Source organism: Genypterus blacodes, unplaced genomic scaffold (assembly GCF_046128005.1).
Source record: "Genypterus blacodes isolate CSIRO-AG114 ecotype Tasmania unplaced genomic scaffold, CSIRO-AGI_Gbla_v1 ptg000241l_1, whole genome shotgun sequence".
NCBI classification, from domain to species: Eukaryota; Metazoa; Chordata; class Actinopteri; order Ophidiiformes; family Ophidiidae; genus Genypterus; species Genypterus blacodes.
Window position 1 is genome coordinate 122,428 of NW_027467039.1, and position 21,316 is coordinate 143,743.

General features: G+C 46.6%; 3 protein-coding genes across 4 annotated transcripts in view; 2 read left to right on the forward strand and 1 right to left on the reverse strand.

Moving 5' to 3' along the window:
- Positions 1-9: 9 nt before the first annotated feature.
- ca6 (carbonic anhydrase VI) lies at positions 10-4,522 on the reverse strand. The gene is made up of 10 exons (XM_076171236.1): positions 4,352-4,522; positions 3,342-3,521; positions 2,553-2,701; positions 2,232-2,327; positions 1,746-1,812; positions 1,493-1,650; positions 1,265-1,391; positions 1,079-1,162; positions 912-947; positions 10-819 (listed from the first exon to the last, which is right to left on the reverse strand). The coding sequence occupies exons 1-10, from the start codon at positions 4,437-4,439 to the stop codon at positions 200-202; spliced, it is 1,605 nt and encodes a 534-aa protein (XP_076027351.1). The 5' UTR covers positions 4,440-4,522; the 3' UTR covers positions 10-199.
- A 3,061-nt stretch (positions 4,523-7,583) lies between these two features.
- On the forward strand, positions 7,584-15,323 carry eno1a (enolase 1a, (alpha)). 2 transcript variants are annotated; one of them, XM_076171222.1, is made up of 12 exons: positions 7,584-7,687; positions 10,049-10,143; positions 11,485-11,580; positions 12,069-12,127; positions 12,486-12,555; positions 12,987-13,120; positions 13,236-13,458; positions 13,785-13,982; positions 14,157-14,358; positions 14,458-14,566; positions 14,666-14,724; positions 14,841-15,323. In XM_076171222.1, the coding sequence occupies exons 2-12, from the start codon at positions 10,059-10,061 to the stop codon at positions 14,902-14,904; spliced, it is 1,299 nt and encodes a 432-aa protein (XP_076027337.1). In that variant the 5' UTR covers positions 7,584-7,687; positions 10,049-10,058; the 3' UTR covers positions 14,905-15,323. The 2 variants fall into 2 exon arrangements, with proteins under 2 accessions (XP_076027337.1, XP_076027338.1); XM_076171223.1 differs by lacking the exon at positions 7,584-7,687 and adding an exon at positions 9,819-9,956.
- A 1,442-nt stretch (positions 15,324-16,765) lies between these two features.
- rerea (arginine-glutamic acid dipeptide (RE) repeats a) overlaps positions 16,766-21,316 on the forward strand; it is a gene marked incomplete at its 3' end in the record, with an annotated part of 59,436 nt that continues 54,885 nt past the window's right edge. The window contains exon 1 of the mRNA XM_076171233.1: positions 16,766-17,085. The remainder of the gene's footprint in view (positions 17,086-21,316) is intronic.

Below are 21,316 nucleotides of genomic sequence, written 5' to 3' on the forward strand. Positions count from 1 at the left end.
AGACGTGTTTGTAGAGTTTTATTAATCCATTAATTGAGCAAATATGCAGGAGTACAGTTCACAGCTGGTTACATTAAATATTGACTCGGCGCTCCTTCATAATGCCACGCTCCCTCCCTCCCCCCACCATCACCTGCAGTAATATTGGGCCTTGCTAAAGCGTTGGTTAGCATATAGAGCTCCTGCCACCTCTGGGTGCTCAGGTGCATCTGTATTCACTCTCCAGCTGCACCCCTCCAAACAGGCTGAGCTGAGTGACGCCCCAGCTCAGCACGTTCCCAGTCACGGTGCTGTTCCTCTCACAGGACATCTGGTGCCGCACCTCCGCCGTGGTCAGCACATAGTCCCAAATGTTGACGTCGGTCATCCTGCCCACAAAGGCGTTTGAGTCAGAGATCCCTAAGTACCCGTCCTGGTCTTTGCCCAGGATGAACACGCCGCCCGGGGTCACCGTGTAGCCGCTCCTCAGGGACTGCCGCTCGCCCACCGCGCCGTTGATCCACAGCTCGGCCCCCCCGTTCTGGGCCGACCAGGTGATGCAGTAGTTGGCCCAGTCGTGTGACTTGAAGTTGTGCGGCAGATTGACGAACTCGTCGCCGATCCAGAGGCCGACCTCTGCGCCGATGGAGATCATGAGCTCGTTGTCTTTGCCGCCGCTGGAGTAGGAGAGGACGGTGTGGACGCCCCCGGGGTGCGGCCGGACGTGCATGCAGGCGGTGAAGGAGTCCAGCTCCATGCTGTGGCTGAGGCGGGCCAAGGCGTAGCTGCCCGCATTCCTCTCCGGGAAGTTGAGCACCAGTGGAAACAAACCAGGGTGTTCTGCAGAGAGTCGACAGTGAGACCTTTAAAACATCCGTCATCGTCTTCAACAGTCACTTACGTTTGATCTCACAGGGATCTCACACACTCACCACGTCGAGTAGAAGGCTTGGAGCCACGGATTCCTCCTTCAGAGAGAAGACACAAAGAAACAAACACTCTCAGACGCAGCAGAGGCAGCAGCTTCATCTCCTGTCACACCCACTCGGCCCTCTTTAGCACTTTAATGGTGCCTGGTGATGGATAACAGCTGGCTCACCTGAATGGATGTGCTTTCCAAGAGACGTTATGAGACCCTCTATCTTCAGGAGCCTAGATTCAATTTCATCCTGCCGACAAAATGCTGAATCGGAAACAGAAACAGAAAATGAAAATCATCGCATATCAATCTTGCTGCCGCATCCGCAACTCTGGCGGTGTTGTCATGCAGTGTGAGGATACACACATCCTTTCCCCAGGCGTGGCAAGAAGGACGACTCCACCACGCGGTCGTTGAGCGGCTGAGCGATGCGGTAGTCATTCCACAGAGTCTTGTTGTCCATGTCCATCAGAGTGCTCTCCAGTTTCCTGATCTGAACACAGAAGAGAGAAGAACGCAGACCGTCACCATCGCCTCCTTCACCTGGAGACAGATCTGCTCCCAGAGTGATAGACGTCTCTGCGTCTGCTCTACCTGGTTATGGGACAGAGTGATGGGCGTGTCGAACACCGTCCAGAGGATGCTCTCAAAGCAGGGCGGCGTGGTGAGGGAGCCCTGGTATCTGAAGAAGTGGTTCATGTTCTCGGGGAGCATGGAGCGCACGTCGATGCTGGAGATGTGCATGGACTGACCTGCAGGGATCACAGAGGTCTCACATGAGGATCAGGGGCTTTACCAGACTTACACACACTCCCCTGTCAATCCCAGCCTGACACCACAAACCCACCTGCATACTTGATCTTGTCCAGGTTGGAGATGAAATCGCTGTAGTAGGTGTTCTCAAAGTGCCCGTCCTGCAAATACACAGCAGAGCAACGTCACACTCCAGCTCCAGCTCTAAGGATCTGCAAACAATCTTGCACACAGCAGTCAGTGATGAAGAGAGGCTCAAACACACACGAGGTCTCTCTGACTGTGATATCCTGGCCATTCCTCTGGAAACGAGCGGTAATTGGGTTGCTGACATGCAGCTGGCAGCTGAATTGAACCTTTAACTCAGCAGGGTGACCCACACCATTACCATATCACACACTCACAGGGGCAGGAGGGCATTTGGCAACCGTCCATTGTCACCACAAAGGTTTTCTGTTTCATGTGATGTACTTTTATTGGCAGAGCAGATGATCATATATCTGAAATAGCCCTGAAAGCCTCAAACAAAGAGAGAGACAGGAACTGGAGAGGTGAACCAGAGTATAAACGGCGTACGTACATCATAGAAGAAGGCGAGGACTGCCAGCCCGTCTGTCTTATCTTTGGCCTCAGAGAAACTCCGGTACTTGTCAGAGTTGTAATGGACAACATGGAGCTGAAAGACAAGGGGGACATGCAGGACAGGTTAGGTGCCGAGAAGCGGATCTGTCAAAGCTCCTCCTGGTTTCCTCTTTACTGCAATATGCACAAATATTGATTTCCTTGCTTAGAAAATGCAGAACAGAGGCGATCATCACTACACTGCCACATATTACAGATGCTTTCCAGCTTTCCTTTACTGCCTACGTTCAAATTTTGTCACATGGGCTCTACTCCTGACCTCGGCCATGTATCGGATGCCGTCTAACGTGTGCTCGGCACCGCTCTCCTCCAGGTCCCAGCCGCCCCAGTGCAGGTGCATCTGGACCGCTGTGTAGCGTCCTGGGAGGCCCTGGATGATCACCATCGTGGGCGGCAGGTCAATTTGGACTGATGGAGACAAGAAAGAAAGACATTATGCCATTAAAACAAACTCTTTTATGAGTTTATGAAGAATACAGCAGTGGATGTGACCCAAACATGTTCCCAGGGTGTAAACGCCCTTACAAAGCACATAGGTTTGTTACTGACGTGGGGTTTTTTATACGCAATCTATCTCGAAATCTATTGTGATTATTGCAGCTCTGTTGGGAAATCTCTTGTGTTCCTCTTTCTCTGCGGACCTCCTCCTTTTAGTATGGACAAATCCTCCAAATCAAAGTGTGATCAGGCCGTTTTCTGCTGGGGAAGCGTTTAAGATAATAAGAGATAAAATGGAGGAGCATGTGTTTACCTGCTGCCTGAAACTGGAGATGAAGCAAACAAACAGGTTTGCAAAATGTTTCTCAGTGTTCCAGCGTGTTATTCATCAAATTCAGACGGATTTCCTCTGCAGCAGGGTGGATGGATGGATAAGTGTGATATTCCTGACATATTTGTTTCTGTTGTGGCCGGTCCACTGTGCTCCTTATTCAGAGTAACAGGATGATTGATGTGGCTTGACTCTATCACAGCTGAACACGACCCCCCCACTGATAAACCCGTCAGAATCAGGCTTTTATTAGACACAAAAGCACTTATCTTATCTTACCAGTGTGGCCGTTGTTGGTCATGAGGAAATCCCCGGTCTGCGCCTCGTAGCCGCTCAGCTCCAGCTGCAGCATGTCGGGGTTGTGTCTGACGTTGCGTCGCTGGATGTCAATGGGAGACTGTTTCTTTCCACCGCAGGCAGGATACTCGGTGGACCAGTGCATCTGGTCCAAGGCCCCCTCTGTGCGGGGACGAGAAGACGACACGCTCAGAGCCAAAAGACATTTCTGTGTTTGTTTACTTTACGCAGATCATCTTAAAAACCGCCAGAGATGAAATCTAGTGGTTACTTTCTGCTTATGCGTGATATGATCTTTAATCAGCTTGTGTGTTTTGAAACCGGCTCGACTGTAGATGTACACGCAGGGATTAAGGGATTCAGGTTTCATTGAGGTGTGTGTCACATACACTGCCGACACACTGGGATGTCTTCGGTTGAGCCTTCATCCTCACTCTAATGCCAGATGAAAACATATGATGTTGATTGTCGCTTCTAAATACACTGTTGCAGCACACACACAAGCACACACACACCCTGTTGGCACACACACTTATTATTGTTGCAGTGTGAAGCGAGGGCATGTTCACCCCTAACGCTTTACTGCTACTGGTGTGTGCGTGTGTGTGTGTGTGTGTGTGTGTGTGTGTGTGTGTGTGTGTGTTGCTTTTCATGTGTTTTTTCACCTTGTGGAGTAAAATCTTGCTCTGAGATATTTGATAACTGCAGAGGCCAAAATCAATCAATCAATATTAAATCTAATGAAATCTGTTCTGAAACTTTCGACAAACTTTAAATAAGTGAAATTGTGCTTGTAAATTCTGGGACCATTTGAGTCCTTTTCTGTCTTCTTCTGTGGTATTCTGCACAGGGAGTTTAGCAGGACTGATGCTTTAAAATTGCAGTTTCAAATTAGTTTAGGAGCCAAAAGTTTGCTGTTGCCTGTGACTGAGCTCTAACATCTTACATAAGCAAAAAGAAATGAAATGAAAGCTTTCAAAGTCAAACCCTACCTGTGTATGTCCAGTGTATTCCATCATGAGCTCCAGCACTGACCGTACAGAGCACAGCCGCAGAGACAAACAGAGAGAGAAGCTCCATTTCTCTGAGTGTGTGTGTGTGTGAGTGTGTGTGTTTCTCCAGGCAGGACTCACACCTCTCAGAGGTTTTCCCTCCACACACCCCTCTTATAAGTGCAGGGAGGTGTTGAGACTTCTGCTGAAACGCCCAGTGCTCTTCTCAGAAGCCCCAGAGTGAAAGGAGGGTCAAGTCCTCATTGGATGTGAATCACCTCCAGGGGGGATTTGAAACGAGGACGCCCAGGATTGTGAAAGTCACTTATATTTCATCAATCCCAACCAAAATATAAGTAGTAGTAGTAGTTTCAGTATGAATATACAGTAAATGCAGACAAATTCATCCTTTTCCTTGAGCTATGGGCCAAACTGATGTCCATATTCCATTTATATATGCATCCCCCCCCCCCCAGTCAGCCCAGATGCCCCTCTGGTTAGCTCAAGTCCCACTCTGGTGTGACCTTTGGATGTAAAATACATCCGGACGCTGGAGACCAACGGAGAGCTGCTGTAACAATCATACTGTGAAATGATGAAATGATATATCTTGTTGATTCATTCCTGATGGGGTCAGTGCCAATATTTGATCGCTTTTCACAACCAGTGACAAGTATGTTCATGACGCTGCAACGGTGCGAGGAATTTCTGTGTAACTGCAGGGAGGGGGGGCGGGGGGTGGGGCTTGATGATACACATCAGTCAAATGAGACGTGAGATGGAGGTTGGAAGACATAACAAAAACCCAGAGACGCACAAGTCCAGACCTGTCTCAGCACTAACCTGACATGTGTGGCTGGGGCGTGTGAGTTGGTATTAATAGTGGTTAGGAGTGCAGGTCGACTCGAGTTCATCAAAATGAGGAAAATCCATCATAGAGCGGATATTTCCTTCTCTTTAACACGTTTGGGGAGCGATTTGGACAAAATGCCTGTGGTTAGGATTTGAATACAGGGCTAAAAACAGAATTACAATTGGTGATACAAATGTGTGTGTGTGAGTGTGTGAGTGTGTGTGTGTGTGCGCGTGCGTGCGTGTGTGAGAAAGAGAAACAAAGAAGTGATTAGATTACGCAATGATCAAAGCATTCACTTTAATATATTCATTGTTCTGCTCACATCTCATCCGTCCTCTCTGGAGTTTCTGCTTCTCTGTGATCTGCGTTTGATTAATTCCATTAGTTTTCTGTTTGACTATCACCACCCACGTTCTGATAACACTGTTTAAAACAAGACCGGCTGGTGAAAACAGTGTATTGACCTCTAAGGTTAAAGCGATGGGAGAGTGATTCCTAGACGGAGATCATTAGGAGGCCCTTTGGTTCTCAAGCTGCACACACAAGCACTTAGAAATTAAGCTTTTCTGTCTTCTTCCTCACTAAATCATCGGGTTTGTCTTTGCATTTAGGACAATCATAGCTTTTAGGTTCTTGCGAAGGACTTTAATGATGCAATTGTAGCAGCTCAGACCAAGCCTAGTAATTTAAAGCCTACATATGGTGAGCAGGACGTATATCATTCAGCTGCAGGCCTCCTCCCCTGACGTAATGGGTCAAGAAACGCAACGTAAAGAAAATGACACTTACACCTTTACAATTATCCGTATTATGACTATCATTATTGTTACAATTATTTGTAGTACTAGTAATGGTATGAAATTATCAAATTAACCACAACACAAACGATTAGAAGCAAATAACTCTAAATGTAAATAGTCCAAGTATCAAACTCACACTTTCATTCATGCAATTCTTCAATATAAATGTTATTATTAATTTACTATTATTATTATTAGTAGTAGTAGTAGTTTATGAAATATTTGTTGGGAATTATTAGATGATTATTTGGAGTCAACAAATCCTTCTGTCGTTATGACAACTGACTCAGAGACATAAAGAAACAAACATATAGAAACGCTCCAGACACCTGCTGCTGTGCCGTGTTGCTGTTATATCATTTGGTCAGCAGATGGCGCAGTTGGACCCGGTGAGAGCTGCAGCCTGAAGGTCACTGCGCCAAGCTTCACCAGCTCCCCTCTGCGTGGATGCTGCACGCACTGCGCAGCCGCGTGGAATCCGACAAACGTGTGAGGAAAACCCACAGGTCGCTCACGCAGCCAGGATGTGACTCAGGATTCCAAAAAGGTCTCTTCTGAATAGACACACACACTCGGCCTGAAGTGCTCACAGCCACGCAAACACAAGCATTTCACATTTTATAACTGCTTACAAAAGAAAAAGGACACTTTATGGAATTTGTGGTATCTGCAAATACAAATACATGTACATGTTCTGGGATCAGATATATACTGTATATGTACGGATGTAAGAAGCACCCATACATGCACACTTCTATCTGTTACTGAATTTAAAAAAGTAAGACCAAAGACCAAGTAAAAGTACTGCAGATTGTTTTCCATTGGTCCTATGTGTTTTCAGTGATGAGTTCAAGAAGCAGTAATTAAAATTTGGTAAAACGAGACAAAAGGAAAGTTTATTCATCCTGACAGCTATCATTGTTTCAAGATGCTCATACAATTTACACTAAAAGGGCTGAATTACAGCTACAGTAGGTAAGCCTGGGTATAATGTTACTGATAAATGAAACATTATAGTTCATGCTACCTGTGTTTGTTGTGATTTATTTTCAACATCATTGTTCATCAGCATTTTACATTTACTGACTTATGAAACGCATCTGGGAGTTTAGCTCAGTTCCACACGGTCATGTCGATATTGCACATTCAGCTCTGAAAGATGCCATCCGGTATCCGGTACCAGCGCATACGTGCTTGGAAGAATGAAAGGAAGGAATGAGCAGAATAAACGTGACCGCAGGGTGACATGTGACCACTAACAGACCACTGCATCAGAATCTCTGCCTGCCGCGCTGCACGTACTCCCTCTGCGTCAATACACAGCAGCAGACGGCGCTTTTCCTAACGGACACTGAAAACTACATCTCCCATAACTCATTTCGCCAACACACCACCTAGCTCCTCTCCGTTATGTACGTTCATTATACGGCGACGCTGAAAACCATGAAAGCAAAAACCCGCATCGCCGTGTGAAACTGTCAGGTTGTGCACGCATGTGCCTCGCGCTCGCGCTGCGTCGTGACTCGCGTCTCAGCCAATGGCGTGGCGAGTAGCAGCTTCGGCTCTTTCCGCTTCCTGACTCCGTCCGCTTATCAACGAGCCCGGTGCGTCACGAGCGCCTTCCCTGCCTGCCGCCGCTCGAGACACAGTGCGCCGTCCTTGCACACAGTTAGGCTAAAGGTAATTACGCTAATGTCTCCTTTCACGCGTGTTTTCTGCCGTTACTGCCTACAACAACGAGTAATACGACTTAAAAAGGCAATTCTTAGACTATATATACGAATATAAACTACCTCGCATCATTTGTGAATTGGTACATGGTGTTCTCCATCCTCTAGTCTCGCCTCAAACTCTCGACCTTGACCTGATCATTTTGTTGTTGTTGTTTTTGTTAAATTCCAATATAACGGATGTGGCTCCATTCGTGCTGTGTTGCTTTTGTAGCTCGTAAGATGGAGCTGCTCATAGCGTCTATTTTTAAACCAGACCGTCAGCTGGCGAGATGCGTCTCCATTTAGAGCTGCAGTGTGTGTAGGAAACGGGCGTCAAGTTGCAAGTCCCGCTAGAAAATAGTTTCTTTGCTCCATTTGTGAAGGGATGAGCGTTAGAATGGCTGCAGACTGAGACCTAGGCCGCTCACGCTGTGTCTGCTAGTGGGATGATGCTGCAACCAGTTGCTTGCAGCAGACATGAGGGGGTGTGTCCGTCGGAAAATTACTGTATGGCTGATTGACAAGTCTTGAGCCCTGTACACAACGATCCAAAGCTTAAACGTTGCAGGGATTTATTTTTCAACGCAATCTACTTTCAACACAACACACGTCTGTCTGCCACTGATGGTGGAGGGATTGATTGTATCCGTGTCATTTTCCTGGCTGTTCAAAGTCTCACACACAGCTGTCAAAATCTGTGCTAAGATATGTTCCAGTAAAAAGATTTGTCATGTTTGATAAGATTTTCAGCAAATCTTTTTATCTGCGTGGCGATGGGCTCGGTCACAATAGGCCAGACCTCAATAATGGATCGCAGCCAACATTACATAATCAATGTCTTGTGTGACTCTCAGACCCTTAGACATCTTATTTCAGGCTCATAACTTATCAATCAACCCTTGTATGTTTCAAATTGTTGCATTTGTTTCAGTGTTGTTGTTATTTGCTTTATTATTTATGGATTCTGCACCGTTTCAGGAAGCAAAAGCACTTTTTTTCAAACTCAGTCTTATAACTTGTTGCTGTCTAAAAAAATATCATGAACTGCACAGTGGAGTAGAGTGTGTGTGTGTACGCTGATGTAACATTAATATCATGATCGATACTGTGAAAGGCTTTGGTCGGTGTAACGTTGTGGTGTCGCTTAAATTTGTAATTACTTTAGTATTTCTGAACGTTTTGACAGTTTTCCTGTGTTCTGAGTTCTGTTCTGTGTTTGGCTACTGATCTTGTTAGTATAACCACAGCCCTACTCTGCAGCAGGGCCTCTGTTCAGTCCAACCCAGGTTGAAGCCTGGCAGCCATGCCAGCGTCTCAAATTTCATCCCTTAATTATTCATTTATCTGTGGGAGACATTTTGTTCTGCCACAACTTAATCGAACGGGACAGAAACAAATATACTCTAGTGCTATGAGTGTGTGACATTTATGAGACAGAAGTGGCTGTAGGCTGATGTTGCTGTTTCTCCTACCATTATTTATATAAATACAGTGAAGCCCCACCTGTGCTGTACTGAAGGGTAAACATGGTAAAGAATCCGGTCTCTGGACGATCGGGCGTTTTTGTCCTTTTCCCTCGTAGCCAGCGGCGACTTTCCACCCAGACTTTTAAGAGCAGAGGATTTTCCATTGGTTCCCTGTAGCCTCTGCACTCCGGCTCACTCATGCATCCAAAGTGGGTAGATGAGCAAGTTAGTGCACGGCTGGAGGGAGAGTTAGATCAATCAATAGTGCTGCAGACATGTTGGCCAACAGCCCGGCCTAAAACCTTGAACTGTCTGGAATTTAGATGGATAATGTGGCTGGGTGAGATTAGACCAGTCCTCAGGTCTGACCCGTATCTGTGAGGCGATAGTGAGCCCGGCCTGTATTGTGCCAAGTCACTTCACTATTGTGACGTGTGGCATTGTTATCACGACTTGTTGCTTAACTGTTTAGCAAGAGTGCTCTCAGCTCTCAGCTCTCAGTTTTGCAACCACTTTGCTTTGCTGCTGCAATGTGATAGAGTAAGTCAACTAAAAGTGACCTGCAGTGACTTTTTTTTTTGTTGCATAAGCCACGCCCCTCTGTGACTGGAGACTATAGAGGGCTGTGACCAGGACACATCAGCTGGGATCAGGCAGTGAGGGAACACAGGGCGTTCATCAGGAGCATCCATCACAGCCTTCCTTGCTCCAGCTCTGAATCAGATTTCATTTTCTTCCAAGTTTTTGCTGACTCACTGTTGTGGCTTTAAGGTTTATTCATTTTAGTTTCTTCATTGAACAGTAGACGCTTGTCCTGTCTCGCTCCATCCAGATGTCTGACCCGTCTTCTTTCTCTCCCGCAGATCCAGAACCATGTCTATCCTGAAGATTCACGCTCGTGAGATTTTCGACTCCCGTGGCAACCCCACAGTGGAGGTCGACCTCTACACCAAGAAAGGTACAGAACGGCTGTGTTTAACTGTCATGTATACACTAGGATGTGACTGAACTCAGCACAAACTGAAGTATCCATACTGCGATTAACGGGTGAGCCTGTGAGGAGTGAGGAGTCGTGCTCATGTCTTCATCTTACTCTGATTCTTACCTTAATGACAGCACAGACACATAACAGGACTATAGAGTGCAGTAAGTGTAGTGAGTGGTGTGAGCTGCAGACGGGTTGGATGAGATCAAGATGATGAATATGTGAAGACTGGACCTGTCATATCAAAGGAGTGTTGCGTCTCTCTGTGACTGTAATGCTTCCTGTCAGAGAGCACAGACGTCACACACACTCACACTGACTGTAGAGAGAGACTGTAAAGCATCAGAGCCTTCACTCTTTGATGCATATGTCTATTGTTCAGATCGGTTTGTTCCATCAGCTAATGGCCCGACTGTGACTGTGAGGGTTTGGAGGTTGGAGGTTGGCTGGAGCCCAGATTTCCTGTTTTGTTCGGCTCTGGGAGCTAAAACAAAGAAATAACTCAACCCAGCTTAATGTGCCGACTTAATGAAGCAACCTGAATGAGCACTGACATGGAAGTGAGCGGGGAGAGACGGAAACCATGTTGACCTGACAGCAAGGCCTCAAATTCATCGCCTGGAAATCGACGTACCTGCAATCAGTTCACTGTTTAGAGCAGCTTTAGTCCATTTCTTGTTCTGAAGAGGATTCCAGCCATGTTCAGTCAGCCCAGCCTGCTCTGGCATCACTGACTGAGTGTAAACCAAAGGCAGAGTGCCGCACACAGATCGTGCCTCTCATACTGAGTGTGTGTCCGTGTTACATAACCAGCTTACATACATCACTCCCTTTACTCAATCATCCTACAGTGAATTCTCTGGAAGCTCTGTGAATTCAGAAAGGTAAAGCCGTCTCAGTTCCTATTTGTTTATCGGTTTCATCCAGACAAATCGTTATCAAAGCAAACATTAGGTAACAGCCCTACAGCCCGAGTGAGTGACGGCACTCTCCCCCAGCTGCTGACAGATGATGTCTTGATTCATGATTTGTTGAGGCTGAACTCAGAGTCCAGATAAAGGCTGCGTCTTCTTCTCTAAGCCTTAAATCCTCTCAGGCTCACGCCATCGCTGCCACTCCAGCAGGCCGACTGAATAGATTTCGCACGTCCCCAAATTCTCCTCACACGGGTGAATCCAAAATGGCATCCTGTATTTGTTGGGGGGCGTGGCCTGGCCTCCTACACATGCTCAGTCTGCAGCCTCTCTGGCCCGGTTACATCACTGCTGTCTCCTCTAGAGTCTGATCTTATTCTCTGACCTGTGTGTCTCTCAGGTCTGTTCAGAGCTGCAGTGCCCAGCGGAGCTTCCACAGGCATCTATGAGGCTCTGGAGCTCCGTGACAATGACAAAACACGCTACATGGGCAAAGGTAAGAGCTGTGTTCACTCAGATCCCCCTCTGAACTGTCCATACTTCTATTCTGTCACCTTCAACATAACTACTCTTCTTTCTTTAAGGCTCACTTCCTTTCTGTACCATTCTGTCCATTCTGTACTGTACTTTTTCCTGTCCTCTCCTCTTCCTCCTTCATCTCTGATTCCTTCATCTCTCTTCCTTCTGTCAGGAGTCAAAAGAGCAGTTAAATATATAAATGAGTTCTTGGCCCCTGCCTTGTGTAATCAGGTAAAAGATGCTTGATGCTGTGTGTGGCAGCATGAGGAGTGGCATTAACCCTTAACAGGCACTAACAGATGATCACAGATTTACATCACACGGTGTCATTTCACCTCTTTAGATCTTCATCTTTCCTCCCTGTAATGTGGTCTGGGTAGCTCTGTGCTCCTCTGCCAGGCCCGCTCTGCACGCCCTCCCTCTCTCTCTCTCTCGCTCAGTTCTGCTCTGCTTGTCCCCTTGCAGGTGTCTCAAAAGCCGTTGATCATATCAATAAATCAATTGCACCTGCACTGGTTAGCAAGGTAGGACTGCTCATTGTTTAACTCATATAATGTGTGCACTTCATTTCTCTCAGTGAAGAGTTCAATACAACTCACACACTGTGTATCTGAAAGAGACGATCAATCTGAGAACCCATTGATTTGTCCCAACTGATGGGTTTTGACTTTTTGTGAGTATCGGCCTTCTCAGTTGTTGTGTAAAAGAAGCAGGCATGTGTGAGCTACATGATAAGTTGACTGATGTAATGTTAACACTCACCTTAACCTCACTGGAGTGTGTGTGTGGAGTTCTGAACTAACCACAGAGACACAAAGCTACATTTCCTACTACCACAGTGATGTTGTGTCAAACCTGCCGTGTTTGTGGTGTCTGATCCAGAACGTCAACGTGCTGGAGCAGGAGAAGATCGACAAGCTGATGCTGGACATGGATGGAACAGAGAACAAGTGTAAGAGTTCAGTTTGATCAGAAACACGACCACATGAGACTGAAGGGGCAAAAAGCATGGGAACTGACATTAGTTACATGACATGACATCACATCCTGTCCTCCCTATATATAAACACATAGTAGAGGGAGAGGGGAGACATGAATGGACTTATGAGTGATGTCACAGTTGTTAATGATATTTAAGGGATGGAGGGGAGGAGGGCCGACATCTGATACACATACTGAGACCTGATACCACACAGAGACTTCTGACTCTATAAGTGATGTCATGGAGCTTCTGCCCTCACTCTGCCATTAGTATTCAATCTGGCAGTGTCCTTCATGAGCTTTACAGGCTGAAAAATGTCTCACATGAAGAAGGTTGAGCCTATAGCATGTTATGACTCCAGTTGTGTTATTGTGTTGAAATGTGTCTGATTGCCCCTCCAGCTAAGTTTGGTGCTAACGCCATCCTGGGCGTCTCCCTGGCTGTGTGCAAGGCTGGAGCAGCAGAGAAGGGCGTGCCCCTCTACCGCCACATCGCTGACCTGGCTGGCAACCCTGAGGTCATCCTCCCTGTGCCTGTAAGTGCCTGAACACACATGACCCTGGGAAACAAACATCTCTGACCCCACAGAGACCCGCCATGCTGTATGTTCAGTCTTTGTTTGAATACAGATTCTCTCTGCTTCCCTTCAGGCCTTCAATGTCATCAACGGTGGCTCCCACGCAGGAAACAAGCTGGCCATGCAGGAGTTCATGATCCTGCCTGTAGGAGCCAGCACCTTCAAGGAGGCCATGCGCATCGGTGCAGAGGTCTACCACAACCTGAAGAACGTCATCAAGGAGAAATACGGCAAGGACGCCACCAACGTAGGAGATGAGGGAGGCTTTGCTCCCAACATCCTGGAGAACAAGGAAGGTGAGAGGAAGCACAATCACAAAGCTGCTGGAGGAAATGTTCCCAGGAGAGATTTCACTTTCCAGTTCTGAGGCTGAAGCATTCCCAGAGCTCTCAGGGCAGCAGCACTCTCATCATGTCACTCCTGCACTGGCATATGGTTTCTAAATTAAGGCCCCAACTCAATACTCAGTACTGCTTTGCCTGCTGGCTGCTGACTCCAGTGTCAGGCTGAGGTGCTGATGTGGTGAAAGCTCCCGTGGGTCACAGGCCTGCTGGGTGAAGAGCTGATGATGTGTGGGTTATAGCAGCAACATGGCTCCACTGTTACTTTTGTCTGTCCTCAGCTCTGGAACTGCTGAAGAATGCCATCGCCAAGGCCGGCTACACTGACAAGATCGTCATCGGTATGGATGTGGCTGCCTCTGAGTTCTTCAAGGCCGGCAAGTACGACCTGGACTTCAAGTCTCCTGACGACCCCAGCCGCTACATCTCCTCTGACAAGCTGGCTGACCTCTACAGGAGCTTTGTGAAAGATTACCCAGGTCATTTAACACACACTCAATACCCAATATTCATCCTCTCAGTCCAATCTTTGCTGCCAATAAGAGTTGTAGAATGAATGTATGTAACTATAGATGTAAATATAGAACTGCCACCATCTTAGACATGTTAAAGGCTGTAACTTAACTCTTCGATCTCCCCTCTTATCTTAACAGTGGTGTCCATTGAGGATCCCTTTGACCAGGACGACTGGGAGGGATGGAGCAAATTCACAGCGAGCACCAGCATCCAGGTGGTGGGCGATGACCTCACAGTCACCAACCCCAAGCGCATTGCCAAGGGTGTGGACGTAAAGGCCTGCAACTGCCTGCTGCTCAAGGTCAACCAGATCGGCTCGGTCACAGAGTCCCTGCAGGCGTGAGTGTCCACAAAGCAGCAGTGTGTGTGTGTGTGTGTGTGCCCACGGTTCATGCATTATGTATCAGCGCGCTCACAGGGCCTCTGTTTGTCTCATAGCTGTAAAATGGCCCAGAGCAACGGCTGGGGTGTGATGGTCAGCCATCGCTCCGGAGAGACTGAGGACACCTTCATCGCTGACCTCGTGGTTGGACTCTGCACTGGACAGGTAAACCTTCACTGCTTAATGTTCATTAATTCTGTGACAGTTAAAATAGAGAGAGTAGAGAGACAGATTTGGTTTTATATATTTCTTATCTTTCCCTAGATCAAGACAGGTGCACCTTGCCGATCTGAGCGTCTGGCCAAGTACAACCAGCTGCTCAGGTGAGTCCAGACTGACTCGTAAACTCATAAATGGAGATAAACGTACAGTATAAGCATGAATCTTCAACGGACAGCTCAGGCTCCAGTCTTAACCAACCTGCCTCTGCTCTCTCCAGGATTGAAGAGGAGCTCGGTGACAAGGCCCGTTTCGCCGGCCAGAACTTCAGGCACCCCATCTAAACAAGTCTTCCTCCTCTGGCCTTGTGTCGTCATCATGCATAAATAATCCCCACACACGCTAGGTCGCTGCCAACGCCAGGAGAAGAATCTGCTGAGATACCAGGTCCAAGTCTGCGTTCTGTGCTGTGGAAAGCTGCAGAACATCTTAACAAACCACATTTCAGCCCCACACTGTGCTTTAGCTGGAGTAGTACTGGTCCTTCTGTTTGTGTCCGTGTTACTTTGTGAGAGATCTTTGTTTTGATTCTTGTGTGTTGTAGCTATTCTGTGTCCTCCACTGAATATTTGAGCAAAGAGCTACTGTAACTTTAGTACTATCTGCCTCCAGCAGTTGTAAAAGTACTTTATGTGCAATGTGTCGCATCTGACAAGGTCTTGTGTTACTGTAAGCAATGGCAGAAAGATAATAAACACTATAGGTTACAATCTTTGTGTTTGCTGCTTTCTTCTTGGCCTGGAAACTCTTGATGGGCGTTTGTAACTAGTTTGCAGATTAAATTATTCAAATGGTTTACTAGAAACATATTCATTCAATACTTACATCAGAAAACCAGATAACATTAAATAACTACTTATTAAATCTACTTTTAAAACAGCCACTGATCCACTAATGTGCCCTTCCTGATGAGCTGCTCCTCTGTCTGAGGTATGTGATGTAATCCGAGAGGTCGAAATGTGAGCTCCCAGCACAGCGACGCCATTTTTGTCCCTGTGGGTAAGAGAATCCATCGGTGCCTGGATAGACATACGGGGCCTTTTTGTACTGGGGCATGCCAAGATAAATGGAGGTCTATTCACCAGCGGTATAGAACCTCAGGGGACTGCCAGCTGGGCCCATGCCACGCCAATTCACTTTGTGCCAGGCTTGTGTGAACCTGCCCCCTTTGTTTAGCTGTCTCCAAGGCAATGTCATACAAATCACTCGCATAAAGACTCGACATATCATACCATACAGAGTCTTGATTCTAGGAGTGGCTGCGGAGTTCAACATGCAGAATTAGGCAGTTACACATAAAAGATAGGAATATTTCTGTCTTGTTGTGAGGTCAGAGGTAAATCTGGTGGATCAGTATGGAGGTGCTTCAGTGTGGAGTATTATCTGACACACAGCTCTTTATTCAAGTCTGCAGTGCTTCGTGTCTTTTCTTTGAGACTTGTGCCATCTAGCGGTCAGAGTTGTGCAGTGCAGTTCACAGATTCTTCCCAGACTGATGCACAGAAAATCAGTGCATGAACCTGAGATACATTCTATCAAGCAACCAGCCCAGAAATGTGGGATACTTATCAGATAAATTAGAAAGTCATAAACCTTGTAATGCAATTCCACTGTACCTGAAACAACCCACACTTACAAAACAGTGATTCTCTTCTATTTTGCTTTGTCAGGTGTTAAGGTTTTTTTCTTAACTTTCCCATTGTATTGTATTGTGTTATATTGTATTGTATGATATTGTATTGTATTATATTGCGTCAGTCAGGTTGTGAAAGCTCTTGCAACAAAACCCCAAACATCACCAGGCAGCAGCAGGTGGTGACTTGCGGTTGTATTGTAATGTTTCAGGTTATGAAAGAGCATGCAAATATGAGCTTATATTCTATTCCATCATTGGTTCCATTCTGTTCTATTACACAATGTATTCTATTGTGTTCAGTTGTAATCTACAGCTGATTCCATTCTCTTCCATTCTGGTGTGTTATTGATTCTATTCCCTTCCCTTCTCCACCGTCCGGCTCTGGCTCCATGAGGCGGCTCTCAGGCTCTGTCGCTGCCCACAGACTCTCTCCCTCAGGCCCGGTGGATGTTCCCACGTTTGGCCAGTGGGTGACGATATTTTACCGGTTGAACTTTGAGAACCCCCCAACTGTTCTCATCCCAAGATGAAGAAGGATGCTGTCATGCTGAGTGCCTCTCACACACACTAGTCTGAGCATCCCGGCACCGATTACTCCCTCTTTATCCTCAACTCCATCATTTATGACAGTATTGTATCAAACGTGTTCGGCTCCGTGACAGACCCACGGGTGACACTGCAGCCCGCTCAGCGCCTCACGGTAGCGGCGACACTTGGCTAACTAACGTTGGCTAATTGCCCCGCTGCTGCCGCTGCTGCTGCTGCTATTGTTTGTTGTTGCAGTGTCTCATCAAACAAATCACAGATGTTGTAGATCAAGCTCTCTAAGGTAAGTGCTGTGAGCCGCGGCCAGACTCTTCTTTGCCTTTCACCTTCATCAGCAAGCGAGGAAGACGTGACAAATGCGAGGGGAATAGTTTGTAAACGGGAGAGTGTTAACGTCAACCATTGGCTCGCTAGCTATTTGGCTAATTTGCCCCATTAGCATTAGCTAGCCGTTAGCTGATAGACTTGTTTGCTGGTTACTACGGACGTTAGCAGCTAGCGTCAGTGACTAGCACTGATTGGGAATGCCAGGCTAGGAGCCGTCTAATGTCTGGAAATAAACAGCTCGTTGACACCGGTAAGCACAAAGCACAAGCAGCGAAATGAACATGATGTGATATGAAGGAAGCGTTTGTCATTTTGGAGTACACTTGCCATTGCCATAGCGTTTACGGTGCATTTACCCCCCAATTAAAAGCCATTATTACGTCTCAAGTCCAGGGAATAGTCTGAGCCCATCATGCTATTGTCATTAGCTCACGTTAGCTGGCGAGCTAGCTTGCTGTCTTTGTGTGCTTGGCTTGCACTCAATTATCGTCATGTATGAAACACTTGGTGATTATTAACAGATGTGATTTGAGCTGGTTTGTACAAAGCAACGCGTGGTTAAAACGTCACTCTTGTTGGCTGTGTTAAAATGTGGACACTTAGCTTGCAAACATCTTCATTGTAAAAACTGTCAACAAATCTGAGCAGCAGATTTGTCATATTGCACTTTTCTCCCCTGTGCTCTTCAGTTTGTGTTGTGTAGTTCAGCACTTATTGTCTGTTTGTTTGGTTGTGAATGCATGAACTACAATGACTGTAACCTTGGCTGGGTTTGTTATGATGAAAGAAATGTATTTTTGCACAAGTTCAGAGTGAGTTCATGTACACTGCAAGTTTGGAAACGATCAGCTGAGGTGGATTACTTGCAGAATTCACACGCACACACACACACGCGCGCACACACACACACACACACACACACACACACACACACACACACACACACACACACACACCATGTCTCCCTGCGTGCAGATGCTGCTGACTGCATGTTTATGGAGAGGTTTTGTGAGCGTTTAGTGATGATTTGTTCCCTTCTTGTGCCCTGCAGAACAGGTTACGTGTGTACACTTCATCATAATAAGTCACACCATGGTAGAGACAGAGTGATCAAGGGAGTGAGAGTCGTTTGTTTGGCTCCATAAATGTCAAGTTATTTCCACTCCGGGCAACAATACACATGTTCACATGGCAGAATCCAGGTTCCAGTACCATGCAGGGGCGTTGTAGCATAGACACACACACCTTCACACACTATTGTGTTTAATGAGCAGAAACACTGTGGACTGTGGACAGGTTTGATACTTTACGCACCACTACACACACTCACTCACACACACACACCATCCACACTGTCATGTCCACCTGTTTAGACCTGCGGGTCATGAGGAAGAGTACACCAAATTAAAGCTCAAAGTTCATTTATACATCACTGATAGCTGTGTAATCACCTATTGGACACCGTGTTTAATTATTGAACAGTAGTTTTGAAAATGCATATGAATCTAAATGTGAAGTCAGGACTCGTGCAAGGCCTCAAATCCTGCTGCACACACACCGTCAGGTCACTGCACCCGGTACTGACCTGACACTGAGACTCTATACATCGTCCATATGGCACATCTCAGGTTTTGGTAGCTTTGTGGTTGGGATTTTTGTTTTCTTAAACTACCACTTACACTCTGAATCTGCTAGGTTAGGTTTCAGTCTACAGGTCTGCCATTACATAGTGTGTGTGTGTGTATGTTGATTGCTACTTCGACGTTCCCCTGACAGAATAGCATCTCTGTTTTTAGTTTATGCTTTCAGTTTTTATTTTCTGCCAAGAGGTTTATTTAGAATAGCTTAGAACAGAAAACGTTGTCTTGTTTCATGGCCCCACTTCCTCTCCATAATGTAGGCACATAATGTATTCATTGTGGATAAATGTGCTGTTTAGTCATCATGGCAGTAGAGGTCAGGGGTCAGAGGCTATTTGCTAGTGTTTCAATTTGAAAGGGATCCAAGAGCAGGAGTGTGTGAAGCGACACACCCTGTCCAGCCAATCCTAATCTAGCTTTGTGACTGTAGTAGCAGCAGACAGATGATAAGAGGAGAACAGTAGCACTGCTATTTCCCTTTAGTGACTAATGTGTGTGTGAGTAATGGCAGCTCCCTGTGAGTAACACAGAGCAAATTGAAGGCATTGCCAGAAAATGTAAAGTAAAACCCCTTTTGTGTGCGCCGTGGCAACGCTTTGTTGGATTATTTGTCAGTGCACATGCTTGGGAATTCAGTGTTTACATGCGGCGCTCCAATGGCATCTCGCTGTTTGTCACCTACATGCCATCACTCGATTTCTCTCCCTTCGGCTGGAATTGTTGTGAAAGATGGTTCCCCATTATAATCCCTGGGTGTAGCCTGGGTGCTGCTTTCTGCTGCATACTGAGGCATTGTGTTATTGTGTTGCAGTAAGAGACGATAGTGTAGCCTGTCACTGGTGTGGTTAGCCTGTATTTTAAAAAGAGGCATTGTACTCGGAGCAAAGCTATTGTGTTTCAAAGCAAGGTGATCAGGCTGATTTATTGTTTTGTTCAAGACTGTTTGTCTCGAAAAGGTTTCGTACGCAGTGAGGAATGATATTGGCAGCAGAAGTAGATAAGGAACGGAACCTCTGCCTGCGAGAGCCGTGACAGGAAGTAATACTTAATCACACAACGTCGTTCAACATCAAGATTTAATAAATAAAGTGTGCTGTCGTTATTTATGTTCTAATGAATGCAGACTTGTTTTCCCCACTGGATGGTGAGAGACCAAGCAGATAAACCGATTTAGCTTTCTCTCCCAGCCCGTGATATCAATTTCATTGCGAGATATCTGGCTGTTACATAGAAAATTAATGCTCTGAACAAAGGAGCAATGTTCGCTCAAAGACCTCTTGATGGGCCATTCAAGTGCCGTATATTCATTAAAAATAACAATCTGTCAGCACTTACTGACAGCACGCACAACAAGCCAAGCTCTCTTTATTGTTCTCCAAAGATGTTTTTCAGTTGCCGTGCCAGGAGCCGGGTAATTGGCTGTAGCAGAGCCTTGCATGTGTTGTTTTAAGATATTGGACTGACACGCACAGGGCACGTTGGCAGGAATGAGGCGAGCGAGCGTGCGCGTGTGCGTGCGGCCCCCCTCAGCCCCTCGCCCCCCCTCCCTCCCCTCCTCTCGGCTTATTCCAGCGTGTCAGAAGAGGCACGACGCTGGATGTGTTTTGTGTTCTTTTGACAGCCTCCCTTCACCTCTCATAAGAGGAGATCCAAGCATCGCCGCATCACATCTCCGTTCTGTTTGATTCGGGGGCACGGATCTGCAGCTGCACATTTGCAGCGAGGAGATTGGTGTCGGCAAATGGTATCCATGTTAAATCCGTGTTAACAGCCGCGAGCCGTCTGGCTGCATGCTGGCTGCTGGGGTTTGACGTACTCCGTGCAATCAAACCATTTCTGCCTGTGAGCTCATTGGCTCAGCTCTCCAGTTTGTCTTCATCCTTCAAAAATGCCGCCTGTGTCTCCTCATTGTGTTGTTTGGAGCAGATTCACGTATTCACTTATGGAACACGTTGTGTTTTTGTATTCCGTCCAGCCCTTTGGCAGCTGCTGGAGGAAGTCAAACAGGTATATCCATATATGCCTCATTTTTATTTAGTCTGTGAAGCCGCTAAGTGTTGCAACTCACCACATTCCACTGTCTGATGTGATTTATGGGACCTGAGTGATTGTACAATGGAGTGTGTGCAAACTGGAGAGCAGAGGAGAGGAGAGCAGAGGAGAGGAGAGGAGAGGAGAGGCTAATATTTGGAGAGATGAGAGTGAAACAACAGCGAAGGTTGGAAAATAGATACATGGCCTCTTCCTGATGCATCATTAGGGAATCATGTTAAATTCCTCATGCAATTGTTAATAAAACCCACCTGAGTTCAGACGGCAGGCAGGCTGGTGTATTCTGACTAGATAGCCTAATAATGGCCCAGGCAGTTAGTCCATTACTGAGCCAAACTGTGAATTGGAAGTGTTCAAAAATAACAGTCAGCCATTTGCCATCTCGGTAAAAGAGGAAAATGAAATGGTGTAGGATCAGCTGGCTGGCCCCGGAGGAGAGGGAGAGAGAGGGATGAGGGGAAGGAGCGCTCTGCCGCTGTGTGTGTGTGTGTGTGT

Coding starts and splice junctions, on each gene's coding strand:
- ca6 (XM_076171236.1), bottom strand. CDS start 4,439: ATGGAGCTTCTCTCTCTGTTTGTCTCTGCGGCTGTGCTCTGTACGGTC. Junction 1,651..1,745: donor GGACAAGATCAAGTATGCAG/GTGGGTTTGTGG, acceptor TGATCCCTGCAG/GTCAGTCCATGCACATCTCC. Junction 1,392..1,492: donor TCACTCTGTCCCATAACCAG/GTAGAGCAGACG, acceptor TTCTGTGTTCAG/ATCAGGAAACTGGAGAGCAC.
- eno1a (XM_076171222.1), top strand. CDS start 10,059: ATGTCTATCCTGAAGATTCACGCTCGTGAGATTTTCGACTCCCGTGGC. Junction 10,144..11,484: donor CGACCTCTACACCAAGAAAG/GTACAGAACGGC, acceptor TGTGTCTCTCAG/GTCTGTTCAGAGCTGCAGTG. Junction 13,983..14,156: donor CTTTGTGAAAGATTACCCAG/GTCATTTAACAC, acceptor TTATCTTAACAG/TGGTGTCCATTGAGGATCCC.